The following is a 16,370-nucleotide window of genomic DNA, read 5'->3' as shown; positions in this document are numbered from 1 at the left end:
GAATGATAAAAGGGAAAGACAGCGCTCATTTTCCCCAGGAGGGAAATGCGGAATGCCATACTGTCATAAAAAACATTATTAGCACATTTATATCAGCATGATCTCTTTTTAATACAAAACACTCAAAGCCAACAGAAAAGATGAACACTAAAATCCTCGTTGGCGAAGTGGTTCCAGTCACCAAAGGCAAACTGCACAGCAAATGTTTCCCACGGCTGCCTTAAGCCTTCCCTGACTGTCCTACCAAACACGGCCCCTCCCTTGTTCACCTTACTGTTGCTCTCTGTCCCCTTACTCGGTTCTCTATTTCTTCACAGCTCTCATAATGAACTGAAATCATCTTCTATATTTATGTGTTTACTGCTTTGTCTTACCCGTGGAATGTAAGCTCGGTGAGAGGCAGGAATTCGACCTTGCTCACAATAGTACTCAATATACAGTATATTTATTGAATGGATTAACTAAGAAAGAAAGGAAGGGAGGGGGTGAGGGAAAGGATTTCAAACATCATATGCATAATCACCCAACGTAGTACAAATTATATTACTTACATTTGTAGGAATATTAAAATTTCCTCTTCCCCAAAATAACAATGGTGTGTCTCCTGAGTGAAGAACCCAGTCCCATTCACAGTTAAATATTGCAAGAGAAATGCCCTCCCTTATGTAACAAACCCCCTCAACCCCCCAAAAAATGTTCAAACAGTCAGCAAAAGACTGCTTCAGTACTAAGATTTCACTGATAATGACTTTGATATTAAACTTCTGAGAGGTGCCAATTTTAATTAATAAGGTCACTCTGGGCTTAAGTTCCATTAAAGAGGGCCTGTTCTCTCCGGCATGAACCTTTAAAATTAAATCCTTCTCCCTGCTGAAGACAACGTCATGGTAATTTTCTGAGGATGTATGGTTCTCTTTCTTCCCAGAAAACAAACTTTTCCTCATTGTTCACACAGATAACTCAGTTCCATTATTGGCACTCCAACGATCTTGAAGAGAGGAGGAGAAACTGAAAGAAGGAAGGGGAGGAGGAGGAAGTGAGGGCAGGGCCAAGTCGTGAATAGGAATATATTCGAACCACAAGACTCAGATTAATCACCAAGGACCAACATCAACAACTTTAACATGCATAGTTTCCTCACGCTGGTGGCAGGAGAGAGAAATTGCAAGTATGAGGGAGGTTTGGCAAACCCTTGCTGACTTGAAGAGGGAGGGGCCACGTGAGAAGACACGTGGCCACCTAAAGGAACGTAAGACAGCACAGAACAAGGACTTCCGTTCCACAGCTAAGCACTGGGTAGGAAGACTGCAGAATCTCAGAAGGTGGGGGAGGGTGGGTGGATGGGAAGTGATCAATCAAAGAACTTGTATGCATTTATGCATATCCTATGGACACTGACAATAGGGTGGTGAAGGCTGGGGGTGGGGGACAGAGGTGGGCTAGAAAAAGTCAGTGGGGGGAAAAAGGGAACACATGTAATACTTTCAATAATAAAAATAAAAAATAAAAAAAGTACTGGATGGGATAATGGTCTCAGAGAAACAGAACAAATGGCATATCTGAGTCCCAACCCAGGACCTGTGAATGTAACCCTATTTGGAGAAAAGGTCTTTGCATGTAGTTAAGGATCTCAAGATAAGATCATCCTGGATTTAGGGTAGACCTCAAGTATAATAACAGATATCCTAATAAGAGAAAGGCAGAGGCAAATTTGAGACAGACACACAGAGGAGAAGGTCAGGTGAGGACTGAAAAAGCGACTGGGGTGACGCTGCCATAAACCAAGGATGGCGGGCAGCACCAGAAGGCAGAAGAGAGGCGCAGATTCTAGGTCAGACTCTCCAGAAGTAATCAACTCTGCTGACACATTGATGCCAGATTTCTGACCTCCTGAACGGGGAAAGAGTCCATTTCTGTTGTTTTAAGCCAGTCCGTTTGGGGTCATTTGTTACTGCAGCCCTAAGAAACTAATACAAACTGCTAGGAACCATTGTGCACCAACCTGAATGAGCCGGGAAGCAGATTTCTCCCAGGCTTCAGACCAGGACTCGTCCTAGTGGACAGACACCTGGTTTAGGCAGCATGAGCTCCCCAGCAGAGAACCAAGTCCCACGGGATCTGTGGGCCTCTGACCTAAGGAGCGTGATTCAACAAACAGATGTTGACGTAAGCCACTAAGCGTGTTCACATTAGTGAATACTGACAAGCCAAAGTTAACATTTTGATGGTGAGCATCCTTTTCTTGGAAATGACCTTGAGTAACATTTCAAAATTGTGATCAAAGGAACACTAGCGTTCCGGGAGATGTTAATAGATAGCCCACGGGGAAGAGTGTCCGAAGGTCATCTAATTTTTAGAAGCGCTGAGCTGTAGGAAGTTAAATGTGTGAACTGAGAAACTCACAAGCAAAGGAACAGGAAGCACATAAAATGTCCCAGAAGAAACGTGTCCCCAGGCAGGCTGATGAACACCGAGGAGGCCCACGGTGAATAAAGGCGGCCTCCATACTTATTCAACTTATATTTAAGGAACATTTTTATTTGCATGACTTACAAACTTCTTCGGTTAAAGAAATTATTACTAACGTCTGAAATATTTGGCTCTACCCGACAGTACATTCCATAAAGGCAGTGGCTGGGGCTCTCCTGGTCACTATTATATTCCAGCAACGAGAAATATGCCAGTGAAATAAGACACGTTCAGTTAGTGACCATAAATATCAAACGGGCCGGTGAAGAGAGAGAACATTCTCTCCCAAGCTCATATCACGCAACTCTCACGTGCAGACTCTGCTGGAAAGAAGCGGGTCAGCTTGCTGCCAACTCCTCTGCCTCTTCCACCTCCTGGCTTCCCCCGTTCTTCCCTGGGGTACCCACTCGCTTTCTATCCAATCACACCCAGGTTTCGTAACTCAAATACCCTCTCCCTATCAATGGTAGTATAATCCTCTATGTACAAAAGGCACAAATACTTGTAACTAAAGTTCATCTCTTTAGAAAGCAAAGCATGCACACTGAGAAGAGGTAATAGGTCTCTGATGTTAATTCATAGTTTAGAGTCATTCATGGTATTTATGACAGGTACGGTGATGTCAACCTGACCGGGCCACAGGTTACCCAGACGGTGGGTCAGACGTCACTCTGGGTGTGTCCCTGGGGTGTTTCCGGGGAGATTAATGTATGAGTCAGGAGACCAGTGAAGCGGTGGCTCTCCCTAACATGGGTGGCCCTCACCAATTAAACTGAAGACCTAAATAGAGCAAAAAGGCTGAGGACGAGGGAACTCCTGCTGCTCCCACTGCCTCCAGCTGGGACCCTGGTCTTTTGCTGCCTTTGGACTTGAAACATCAGCTCTTCTTGGGTGTCCAGCCTGCCAGCTTTCAGACTGGGACTTACACCAAAGGCTTTCTGGGTCTCGGGCCTGAGACTCAGATCGGGACGACTTCTCAGCCTTCATAAGCAAGTGAGCCAATTCCATACAATAAATCTCTCTCTTTCTCTCTCTCTCTCCATATATATGTGTGTGTGTGTGTGTGTGTGTGTGTGTGTGTGTGTATGCATCCTATTTGTTCTGTTTCTCTGAGAACCATATCTAATATTTAGTTTAATAAGGTATTTATTCTTACCACTGAGTTTTCATTCACATCACACAACAGTTCTGATAAGCACCTTGAACACAGGTATTACATGGTCTTTAACAAGATTAAATTGTTATCCTTCCTTAAAATTTTGCCCGAACTAATAGAAAAGACATCCCCTCTTTCCCTGGGATCAGCACCCAGGAGCCGTTTCCCAACAAGAAAGAACTTGGGAGCAAAGCCACGCAGGAGTGGGCAGACGGAGCGATGGAGACACACACGGTTCTGTAGAAATGAACTCAAACCCCCAAATCCAGCTTTATGTGATGCCAGTGCAAGTCCTGGACTTCTCAGTGGGTAAATAAAATATTCTGAACTAATACAGCACTCTCCCATAAAAAACTGGGAGGCCATGAAAAGCCTGTCGCCTTGGCTTTATCCAAAGTGTTAAGGTCAAAAAAGGATCAAAATGTTAACAAAATTAGAAGTACTGACAGTAGTATACCTACAGTAGTCCCCCCTTACCCACAGTTTCTCTTTCTGCGGTTCCAGTCATCTGTGGTCATCTGCAGCTGAAAATATTAAATGAAAAATCCCAGAAGCAATACTGAAGTGTTCATTTGTGTGCCTTTCTGAGTAGCATAACAAATTCTTGCACCGTCCTGCCTGAGACATGAGTCCCCCTTTGTCCCGAGCATCCACTCCGTGCAGTCTACCCACGTGTCAGTCACTTAGTGGCCACCTCTGTCATCAGGCTGACCGTCACGGTATGGCAGTGCCTGTGCTCAGGAAAGCCTTGTTTTACTAACAATGGCCCCATAGCACAGGAGATGCTGGCAACGGGGACATGGCACAGAGAAACCATAAAGCACTTCCTTTCAGTGTAAAAAGGTCAAAGTTCTCGACTGAGTCAGGAAAGAAAAAAAAATCATTTGCTGTGGTTGCTAAGAGCTATGGTAACAACAAATCTTCTATCCATGAAATTGGGAAGAAAGAACAAGAAATTCACGCCTGTTTTTTGCAGTCGCACCTCCAACTGCAAACGTTACCGCCACAGGGGTGGTAAGTGCTTAGTTAAGAGGGAAAAGGTGCCTGCCAGTGTGGCTCAGTGGTTGAGCGTTGACCTGTGAACCAGGAGGTCATGGTTCAATTCGCAGTCAGGGCACATGCCCGGATTGTAGGTTTGATCCTCATTGGGGTCGTGAAGGAGGCAGCCCATTGATGATTCTCTCTCATCATTTATATTTCTCTCTCACACTCTCCCTTCCTCTCTGAAATAAATTTAAAAAAAAAAATTTTTTTAAAAAGAGGGAAAAATTTGGGGGTGGAAGACACACATAGAAAACATGTTCCAGCCGAAACCAGTTTGGCTCAGTGGATAGAGCGTCGGCCTGCGGACTGAAGGGTCCCAGGTTAGATTCCGGTCAAGGGCATGTACCTTGGTTGCGGGCACATCCCCAGTGGGAGGTGTGCAGGAGGCAGCTGATCGATATTTCTCTCTCATCGATGTTTCTAACTCTCTATCCCTCTCCCTTCCTCTCTGTGAAATATCAATAAAATATATTTAAAAAAAAAAAAAAAAGAAAAAGAAAACATGTTCCAGCCCTAGCTGGTTTGGCTCAGTGGATAGAGTGTCGGCCTGCGGACTGAAGGGTCCCGGGTTTGATTCCGGTCAAGGGCTTGTACCTTGGTTGCGGGCACATCCCCAGTAGGAGGTGTGCAGGAGGCAACTGATCGATGTTTCTCTCTCATCGATGTTTGTAACTCTCTATCCCTCTCCCTTCTCTCTGTAAAAAAGCAATAAAAATAAAAATAAAAAGAAAAGAAAACACGGACTAATTATAAAAAAAAAAAGAAAACATTTTCCAATGGATGGCAAGCAACAATTTGCACCAGAAAGTATTGAGCCTGTATCAGCAAGGGATCCCCTGAGATGAATGACACCAGCCAGTTACCGCACTGAAGGACGGTTGTACAGACACAGGGACAGGCTTGGTCTGAGAAATATAAAAGCTGCTGGAGAGGCTGCGTCTGGCAATGAAGAAGCTGCTGCTGCGTTTCTGACAGAGTTGAAGGAGTGGATTGGGGTTCAGGGCTATCCTCAGTCTCAGGCATCTCCCGGGGGTATTGGAACATATCTATCCCCTGTAGATAAGTGGCTATAACATTTTCCAAATTGAAGCAGATGCCATAGAGTTCCTATAAACTAGAAACTTCATAACTGTAAGCCATTATATTTACATACTCACTAGAGAACACGAGTTTTCCATTAGCGATTCTAAACTTACAATTACCAAGTTATCTTCAAAAACCAAACTTCTTGCCAAGGCTTTCAGTTTTCCAGAGTTAAAGTGAAATGAATACATTATCTTTCATTTTTAAAAAATTTTACATAACACTGATTGAGCCCTCTCTGTATCTGCCAGGCAAGCAGTCAGCATTATACATTTAATGGCACCTCACTTCTGTGAAGTATGTACTACTGCTATTATTGCACCATTACAATCTACATAGGAGAGAGATTCTAATAATGGACCTAATAATAATATCAATAGTGCTAAACATTTGTCAAGAGGGTACTATGTCCCACACACTGTACAAAGTGTTTTCAAAGAAGTATCCTGTTTAATCATTTCCTGAGTTTGGTACTATTAACCCATTCTATAGATGAGGAAACTGAGGCTTAGAGAATGAAATGCAGAGCAAGACCTGCGCTTTACATCAGAATCAATGTACAGCTTTGCAAATACCCCACACCGCATCCCAGTGAACCCCATACTATTCTCCAAAGGGCATTTCAAGTTGCTCAGTGAAACCTGAAGTCGTCTAACATCACTCTTGTTCCTGAATTGTCATGCGGCTCACATTTGTATTTTCCTCTTTCATTCCTCATCTCTAGAAAAGGTGAAGATGCACAGTAAAGGAAATACGTATTCATTCCAACTCAAACAAATAAAACAGGAACACTACATTATAGACTTAATGCTTTTTATTTCACAAACTGCTCCTAAAGTGGGCAAACTTCAGCTATGAAGAGATTTTACTGCAAATTCACATCGGTGTTAACAGCTGTTACTAAACTGTGAAGTCCTGTTGAAGGAAACCCCTCCCCACTATGGGGGGACAGCTCAGGTCCTGAGAAATGCTTCCCTACAGGCTGCCAGAGAGCAGCTATCCAAAACACATCTTTTCAAAATCACACTTGGCACAAAAGTCACATTATCAAGCATGTGTCAGGAAGATGTTTATGATTATGTATAACCAGTTTGTAAGTGTAAGATGGCACCCAAAACATTAATCCCATGACACAAAGCTCTAAGCTTATATTTACCCACATGAGTACATGCCATTCACACACTGTCACACACAGCCATGTGTCCCTCAATGGCGGGATACACTCTGAAAAATGCGTCGTTGGGTGATTTCGTCACTGTGCGCACATCGGAGTGCACCTACACAAACCTAGGTGGTGTAGTCTGCTACACACCCCAGCCAGAGGGACAGCCTGCTGCTCCCGGGCTGCAAGCCTGTATAGAACGCTACTGCACAAAACAACGTGAGGTCAGATCTCTGTAATCTTCCTACTGTGTGTCTGCTATGTGAGTAATGGAGTAAAAAGGAAAAAGATAACCTCTTTCTGATAATTCCTACATTACTGTTCCACCACCCCCTATCTGCAGCTAAACTTCATTTCCATTACAAGAGTTTGGGGGGAAGGAAGATTTCCACCTCTATCACTTCTGAGCAGGGCCCAGGAAAGTCCCAATTTCATCTTCCAGCAGTCTTATCATGTTGACCTTGAATAATAAACCTCACCACCACCGCCCCCGCCACCGCTGCCAGCCATAAACACCTTTAACTCCGAATAACCTCAGAGTCTATAGAAAACAGGAGAACCTCTAAGTGGATATTTTTCAACATGGACAGAGATTCTCCTGGGTCCCAGGCAGTGTAACAGGTACTGCCTCTGGTCCTAACCTCCTTACGGTGAGCACATAAGCACGTGGACATGACTGTGAGGAAAGGGAGACCCCAAGGCCAGCGGTGCCCCTCGTCTGGCGGTGGCATCCTGAGTGGCCCACACCGCTCTGGGCAAGTGCAGAGCATGGTACTCACTGGGGAAGGAGGACATCTCTAATGAGAGCCAGAAGGTTGCTGTCGGAGTCGATGGGCGCAGCATCCTTGCCATCCCCGCCCTCCTGGTTCACCAGCAGAGATGTGGTTTCTGAGAGCAACCGCAAGCTGAAGAGCCTCCACTCCACTTGAAAAGAAAGAACGCCGCGAGCGTGATTCCATGGAAATAGAATGGAACCGAATGTGTAACCGATGGAATTCTGGGAGATGTGGTCACTTACCATTTTGGCTTTGAACCAAGGAGACCAAGGGTGGCAGGATATAATCAACAACCTACAAGAAAGGTATTCAAGACTCAGTTCAGATCTCCGTACACAGACTTGATAACAACCACTATCTATGTTTTTTTGTCCACTGACAGAATCACTAATCAAAGGTGTGGAAAAAAAGGCACAGCTAAATTTATCCTGGATCTAAAGTCTGCATGACATTTAATTAACCACCAAGCTAAAAAAAAAAGTCCCCAGGTCAAAATGACATTACAATTATCAAAACCTTCAGAGTTCATGAAAAGAACTTTAGTATTTAATGAAAAATCTGATTGGCATGGGTTGACATTAAACCATCAAATTTATATATACATATATACTGGTGATCATTACTCAAGTTGAAGATAAACAATGATCAAAATGTTGGGGGGAAAAGAGATGTATAATCTTCATGTTTTGTGAAATATATCAAAGAGCTATGACAAGTTAATCCTGGTTATTTTTATAAATAGATACAGAATATGTATATTCACTATACAAAACAACTCTATGATTTCCTAGTAATATCAGACAGAGAACAATCAAATATGGTTTGAAATCTCCAAAATAAGATTCCCCCCCCCCCAATAAAAATGGACAATGAAGAAAGGAAAATCACTCCCATGGTCTAATTTTGAAACCTACTATCTCATTTGATGAACTGTTTTGGCAACAACAAACAAAATTCCTGCCTACACTGATAAAAAGGCAGGAGAAACTATTCACAGCCCAACACCACCACCTGGCTGCCCAAACCAATGAAATGCTGCCCCGCACAAGCAAAGCTCACCACACCTTGCCAACCACATCAGCACGGCACCTCTTATACAATAACGCAGGATGGTAACTGGCAGAGCTAAGGCACGGGCTTTATTTAAGAAGGAATTCTTACGGAGACCCAAAGACAGGAGGAGAGACAAGACAGGGATCTTAGAGGGGATATTAGCCTCTGAAACTAACAGCTGCAGCAAACAGTAAACATAGCCTGGCTGAGGAGAGCCAGCCAGATAAACATAAAATCTCACACTAACGGCTCATTTATCTCAGTTCATTCCATTAGGTTTGTTTCTGTACTGGTTTAGGTGAAGCAATTCTGTAATAATTTTAGATGTATTAGGATTAAGCAATTAAGAAAATAGGCTAATGTTGCTAGAAACCGGAATTTTTACAAAAGAAGAAGGGACATGCAAATATGAAATGGGGGAAGGCAAGAGAGAACTATGTGGAGATGGACTAGATTTGAAGACCCAGGTGTGAATACATGATTTCAATATATATACTAGTACGTGTATATACATACATGTATGTAAGTGTGCATATGAATGAGTTACACGTCTGTGTTCATAGATGTATATACATATATACTTCCCAGCTAGTATGTCTCAGAACTCTAAGACAATACATTTGGAAGGGCCTAGAAGCTAAGACATCTCAGGAAATAGCACCTTAGTTCCCTGAGTATGGTCTCTAATGCCATTTCCCACCAAAGGGAACCAAGGGCTCCTCAGAGAAAAGACTGATTCCAGGGCCAGGCCAGGGTAAGTTACAAGCTGAGCCAAAAATACCACATTGTGCCAGAAAGTACAGAATAGCTCAAAAAATGATGGCCTTTCTCACAAGGACACATGAGCCAAATTGAAAGGGTTGACCAAATCTGCTATACTCTGAGCACCAAAATAATTCTACTAATGAAGCCATTGATAAAAATAGGAATCTGTGATAGAAAGAATGCTGACAGACAGAAGTCCACATCCCTGAAACCTGTTGATTTGTTACCGTACACAGCAAAAGGGGTTTTACAGATGGGATTAAATTAGGAGCTTTGATTTGAGGTGTTCATCCTGGATTACACAGGTGGACCCAATGTACGAGCAAGGGTCCTTATAAGAAGAGAATGAAGATGCTGTGCTGCCAGCTTGGAAGATGGAAGAAGGAGCCATGAGCCAAGGAATGAAGGCAGCCCCTAGAAGCTCAAAAGGCAAGGAAACAGATTCTCCCCTTAGAGCCTCCAAAAGGAAAACAGGGATGCTGACATCTTGATTTCACCCCCAAAGACTTAAAACCCTACAAAAAGGCAGGCTCTTTGTAAAAATCCTATATAATAAAAGAGTAATATGCAAATTAACCATCACTCCGTTACACCCATAAGCCACGCCCACAAGCCACACCCACAAGCCAATCAGGAGCGAATATGCAAATAAACCCAACCAAGATGGCTACGGCCACAGAGAGCAGGAGGGAGGCTTGGGTTTCCCCGGCGATGGAGGAAGCCAAGCTTTCCACACAACCTGGCCGGCCTAGGCCTCCACTCAAGGCTACAAAGTTTCAATGATAGAAGATACATAAACCCAAACAGAAATGGTGGCAGCCATGGAGCTGGAAAGAGCAGGAGGCTAGGGTTGCCCCTAGTGATGGAGGAAGCCAAGCTTTCCGCACACCCTGGCTGGCCCAGGCCTCCGCTTAAGGCTACAAAGTTTCAATGATAGAAGACACATAAATCCAAAAAAAAATGGCTGCCGCCACGGAGCAAGCAGAAGACTTGGCTCCACTCCAGGCTACAAAGTTTCAATTGTAGAAGATAAATAAACCCCAGATACCAGGGCCTCTGCTTGGGTCGCCAGGGGGCGTGGCCGGCCTGCAAACCACCACAGGCCCCTCGCCCAGGCCACCCCACGCCACAAGGGAACCCCCAACCTGATCCGGGACACCCTTCAGGGCAAACCAGCTGGCCCCCACCCGTGCACTAGGCCTCTATCCTATCTAATATAAAAGAGTAATATGCAGATTGACCATCACTCCAATACACAAGATGACTGCCTCCATGTGGTCAAAGATCCTGCCCCCACGTGGACACAAGATGGCCACCACAAGATGGCCAGCAGGGGAGGGCAGTTGGGAGGGACCAGGCCTACAAGGGAGGGCAGTTGTGGGCGATCAAGCCTGCAGGGGAGGGCAGTTAGGGGTGACCTAGCTGGCAGAGGAGGGAAGTTGGGGGCGACCAGGCCTGCAGGGAAAGGCAGTTGGGAGGGACCCAGGCCTGCAGGGGAGAGCAGTTGGGGGGGGGGGGGTGGACCAGGCCTGCAGGGGAGGGCAGTTAAGGGAAAACAGGCTGGCAGGGGATCAGTTAGGCATCAATCAGGCTGGCAGGGGAGTGGTTAGGGGGTGATCAGGCTGGCAGGCAGAAGCGGTTAGGGGCAATCAGGAAGGCGGCAGGCGAGCAGTTGGGAGCCAGCAGTCCTGGATTGTGAGAGGGATGTCCGACTGCCCGTTTAGGCCCGATCCCAGTGGGATCGGGCCTAAACGGGCAGTCGGACATCCCTCGAGGAGTCCCAGATTGGAGAGGGTGCAGGCTGGGCTGAGGGACACCCCTCTCCCCCGTGCACGAATTTCGTGTACCGGGCCTCTAGTAAATAAATAAATAAATAAATAAATAAATAAATAATAATAATAATAAAAGATATTATGGTTTAGTTTATTGTTTTAAGTTAAATGAATTGAAATATATTTTAGGCCACTTATGTATATTATTACCAGAATTTTCTAATAAAGAATCACCTTTATTTTTCCCATTGCTACCATAACATATTTTGGAACCCCCATGAATGGAACAAATTCTCCGTACAAATCAAATGATTATGGTATTTCTAACTGCTCTGTAGGCCACACAGATGATTTCCAACTCTGAGGCACTAAGTAGTCTAAACTCTGGGAAAATCTGAGTTAAGCACGTGTGCTCGGCGAGAATTAAATGCATGCAACCACTTCCCTATAACAACTATTGATCAGCGGCCTTGAACATAGTTTGTGCTAACATTTCAAACAATGTTATGCTCCTTGGGATGCTGAATCCTCAATTTCATGTATCCCAGTCATGCTCCAGAAGTGGTAATTAGAGGGTTTCCCATGAGTTACAGCATTAAGAATTCTTTTATGAAGCCCATAAGTTGCAATGACACCATTCCTATCATAATACACACTGCAGTTTCAAGGATTATTATGATAGCATCTCATGATTAGAAAATAAACTACTGAATGTCTATTTAAATGTAAGCACAGGTATTTGGAACTACTAGATCACAAAAATTATCCGTGGGGTTATTGCTCATTAGAGAAAACAATCAATAAGCAACACTTAAGCAAACACTATCTCAATGGAAGACTGAGAAATCATTACTCAGAAAGTGATCGTAACAAACAGGGTTTCTGCTAATAGTGGGTATTATTTGGATTAACTCTCTCACTGAAAACAATTTAAAAATGCCAGATAAAATATAAAAGAACAAAACCTTAAAAATACAGAAGATCTGAAAAGACAATGGGAAACGTTCAGACCAATTTCTGAATGAAACCTTTAACCAGGGAGCTGAGCTGAACTCACCTCTCAGTCTGAGCATCTGTATCCAATTATCTTAGCACCAGGTATTGACTGCCCTGGAGGCACTTACCAACAGTGCAAACACAGGCCTCTGGGAGGGCCCATTAGGGCGAGAGATGGAGACCGAGTCCAGGTCTTCCCGCATGCGGGGTTCTGTGAATCTCCTACCCTGGGCCGGGCACCGAGGAGCAGGGATTACACTCTCAGAGTAAGGGGAACCAGACCCAGGGACCACCCCTCCACATACACTCCCACGCCAGGGAAATGCTGAGAAGGCTGCCCTAGGAAGTTAGGATCTCAGACTCCAGTCTCAGGGATTTGCAAAAGGGGTGCAAATGACCTTCGTCTAAGGAGCCCTGACTGACAGAGCCCAGGACAAGCCTGAAGCCTCTTGGAGGAGGGAACATCCACACACGGCTCCCAGGCAGGCCATGGCCAACAAGCAGTGAATGTAAAGAAGGTCTCCAAGAACACAAGACGATTTGTACACAAACCGGATATGATGGACACCACAGCACCTCGCAGTCTCCTGATATTGGAATGATCATAAATAGTGTAAAACAACTACATCTAACATATGTGAATAAATAAATCACAGACTAGGAAATATAAATAGGGAACAGAAAATTATAAAAATTATAGTAGATTGAAAAAAAAAAAGATAAGCAGAATTTCTAACGATAACAAAACTTCTACACATGAAAAATAACCAAAATTAAAAACTCGCCCTAGCTGGTTTGGTTCAGTGGATAGAGCGTCGGCCTATGGAGTGAATGGTCCCATGTTCGACTCCAGCCAAGGGCACATGCCTGGGTTTCGGGCTCGATCCCCAGTAGGGGGCGTGCAAGAGGCAGCCGATCAGTGATTCCCTCTCATCATTGATGTTTCTATCTCTCTTTCCCTCTCCCTTCCTCTCTGAAATCAATAAAAATATATTTAAAACAAAAACAAAAAACTCAATGGCTTTATTTAGTACCACACTGGACATGGAAGACAGAAATAGAATTATCCAAAATATAAACAAAATTATCCAGAATATAACCCTAAGAGAGAAAAATGATGGAATATATAAAAAATATAGTGAGAAAGTTTAATGTACACGTGACCTGAGTAGCTGAAGAAGACAGAGCAAAGGAAAGAGAGAATAAGCAGAGATGATAACTGAGAATTTCCCAGAAATTATGAAAAAGGACAATCCAGATTCAAGAGGCACAGAGAATCCTAAGCAGGATAAATAAAAGCAGGTTCACATTTAACTAAATCATACTGCATCTACAGAAACCAAAGGCCCTCCCCATCCTCACCTCCAAAAAAAAGTCGTAAAAGGGAACAGGATTAATGGGGGCAAAAGGGGACATTTGTAATACTTTCAACAATAAAGATTTTTAAAAGCCAGGCCAGCATGGCTCAGTGGTTGAGCATTGACCAATGAACCTGGAGGTCATGGTTTGATTCCCAGTCAAGGCACATGCCCAGGTTGTGGGCTCAATCCCCAGTAGGGAGCATGCAGGAGGCGGGCGATCAATGATTCTCTCTCATTCATGTTTCTCTCTCTCTCTGCCTCTCCCTTCCTCTGAAATTAAAACAAGGATTTGAACAAGCCCTTCATAAAAGAGTACTCCCAAATGGCCAAGAAACATTTGAAAAACTACTCAGCCTCATTAGCAGTCTTGATCATACAAACATTTAAAACTATGGTGAAATACTGCTAGATACTCATCCATTACAAAGTATGAAGTAACAAGAGTTGGGAAGGATGAGGAAGTCAGGTTCTGCACTGCTGGGTCAATGTAAACTGGCCCCACCTCTCTGGAGAACACTACAGTATTTTGTGCACCAGCTGAGTTTACAGCTATCCTAGACCCACTGATCCCATTCCTAAGTATGTACCCTAAAAGTAGTGCATGCTTATGCAGAGCGAAACACATGAACAAGAATATCCATCAATATTTGTAAATGCCAAAAACTAGGTACAACCTAATGTCTATCAAAAGCAAATAAAATTATGACATATGCATATACTCAGATTTATACAATATGCAGAATTCCCAAGTAAATGAAAAGGCGTATGTTTTAAAAGCTGCCAGGACTGACCGTAGAGCAATAGTCCTTCAGTAAAACAGGATACTGTATTATTGCTTCAAAAGCCGACAACGTGATCTTGATGAATTCTTCCGATGCCATCAATCCTAGAAATACAGGTAATTATCACAGGTGTTTGTTTACATGTTCAAAATCACAATATCAAAGTACCTCAGTCAAGGACGTAAAATGTCCCTATGGTCTACTCACCTATGGCTCCTTCTATGTTAGTTTCTCCTGAGTCTATCGACTTAATGTGACTCTGTGAAAAATAAAAATACTAGTAAGTGGGGATTTCAAAATAACTCTGAAATAAAACATAGATAAGAATTTGCCCCCAAACCACCTACCATTCTTAATGAAACAACTCATGGAAAGCATTAAATACTATACACAAATTATGAACACCATAATCATCGTTTTAAAATATGATCATCTGAAACAGTATATACATACATTATTAACTATCATCATTGTTAAAGACACCAATCACTATTGATGAGATTTAATGTTGGAATAAATTCAATAGCCAGGTAAGTCCAGAAAGGACAACCTGCAAGAGTGAAGGTAATCCAACTGGTACATAACCATTTCCAATGGCAGCCACACTCACTCACCAGTAGAGACAAGCCTTTTGACTGAAAACTACCCAAATGTCTATGGTTTACTAAGAAGGATAAGACTGAGCTGTGCTTATGCCATGATCTTTCCTGTACAATTTTAAAAGAATCCAGAGATAAAGCACAAATATAGGTGTGAACAAAAAGGAAACACTGGCAGAGGTTCCCTTTGGGGAAGGGAAATGCTGAGACCGGGTGGCGTGTTTTCACTCTTCATTTTCTGCCTTTCCGCACTGTTGGAATTTTCTAACCATGCATGTGTGTTAACTGTTTCTTTCTAAATGTCCATAGGAGTACTATGACTTCTTTTAACTTTTTTTCTTCCTTGTACCTACCCTGTTTGATTTTTTTAAGTCCCTACTTAATGTTTCATTGATTTACCAATTTTAATGTCTTGATATGTTTCTTCTTCTTCCTTCTTAGTGTGATGGGAATTAGGTGAGAGTGAGGACAGAGTAGGAGGCACTGGAGATTCAAGGCGAGAGGGAACTTGAAAAGGGTCACGTAGGTGAGCATGCAGGTACATAAAAACGGGAACGTGAGCTAGATGCACCAGTCTGCAGCGAGGGTGCGCCTGAGATGAGCAGTCATGAATTTAAAGTGAGACGAGCATGGTGTCCTTCTCTAGCTATATTTAGCCCCTCAAAGCAGGGTGGATACATAGAGAACTGAATGGAACCAGGATGAGGCTCTGCCAGAGGAGGACAATGGAGAAAATGGAGGAAAGGGAGGTACAGGTGCATCCAGGGCAGGGAAAGGGGCTGGAACTCTAGGGAACCCTAAACTGAGTAAAGACCAAATGCAGCTGTTGGGTCACGAGAGGGCAGGATGGCGAGTGGAGAGTGGCAAGACCAAAGGAAGTCTCAGAGGAATCAAAGGGCTGTTGGAGATGGGGAGCAGAGGCACTGAAAATTAAAAGTGGTGGCCAGACAGTGTGATGCTGAAAATAAGTTCATGGGTGTAGGCCGCTGTGGAAGGGAAAGACAAGAAGGTGGAGGCGGAGCTGAGAGGCTGAGTGTTGGAGGGCCCTCCACAGGGATATCCAGTTCTCAAGGCATGGTACCAGGAGCAGCATGGACAGAATGACAGTGGCCCAATGAAGAAGGATTCTGAGGAATGAGGGGCAATGACCAAGAAATCTGTACATGAAGTCTGTGTCACAGCGCAGGGGTGACACAAGCTACTTTCTGATGGTGCAAGCTTCAAAGCTGGGAGTTCTAGCAGAGGAGCTAAAAGGATGAACGCCTCCCCACAGATGGGCTCATTGGGTGAAGGAGTGCAAGGCAGAAAATGGCCCCATCTAAAGGGAAAAATGGAAAGCTATGGCTCCAGGG

At 43.8% G+C, this 16,370-nt stretch overlaps 1 protein-coding gene across 1 annotated transcript in view; it reads right to left on the bottom strand.

Annotated features, from left to right (window-relative positions):
- Nucleotides 1-16,370, bottom strand: part of ULK4 (unc-51 like kinase 4) — a 282,751-nt gene that overhangs the window by 187,274 nt on the left and 79,107 nt on the right. The window contains exons 26-29 of the mRNA XM_080673858.1: nt 14,627-14,678; nt 14,429-14,523; nt 7,933-7,984; nt 7,694-7,838 (exon numbers count right to left, since the gene is read on the bottom strand). Of these exons, the coding sequence (XP_080529984.1) occupies nt 7,694-7,838; nt 7,933-7,984; nt 14,429-14,523; nt 14,627-14,678 (344 nt within the window). The remainder of the gene's footprint in view (nt 1-7,693; nt 7,839-7,932; nt 7,985-14,428; nt 14,524-14,626; nt 14,679-16,370) is intronic.

The sequence above is a fragment of the Plecotus auritus genome (genome assembly GCF_963455305.1).
Source record: "Plecotus auritus genome assembly, chromosome: 6".
Lineage (NCBI taxonomy): Eukaryota > Metazoa > Chordata > Mammalia > Chiroptera > Vespertilionidae > Plecotus > Plecotus auritus.
The sequence above is the reverse complement of the archived record's forward strand: the minus strand, read 5'-3'. Positions and strand labels throughout refer to the sequence as shown.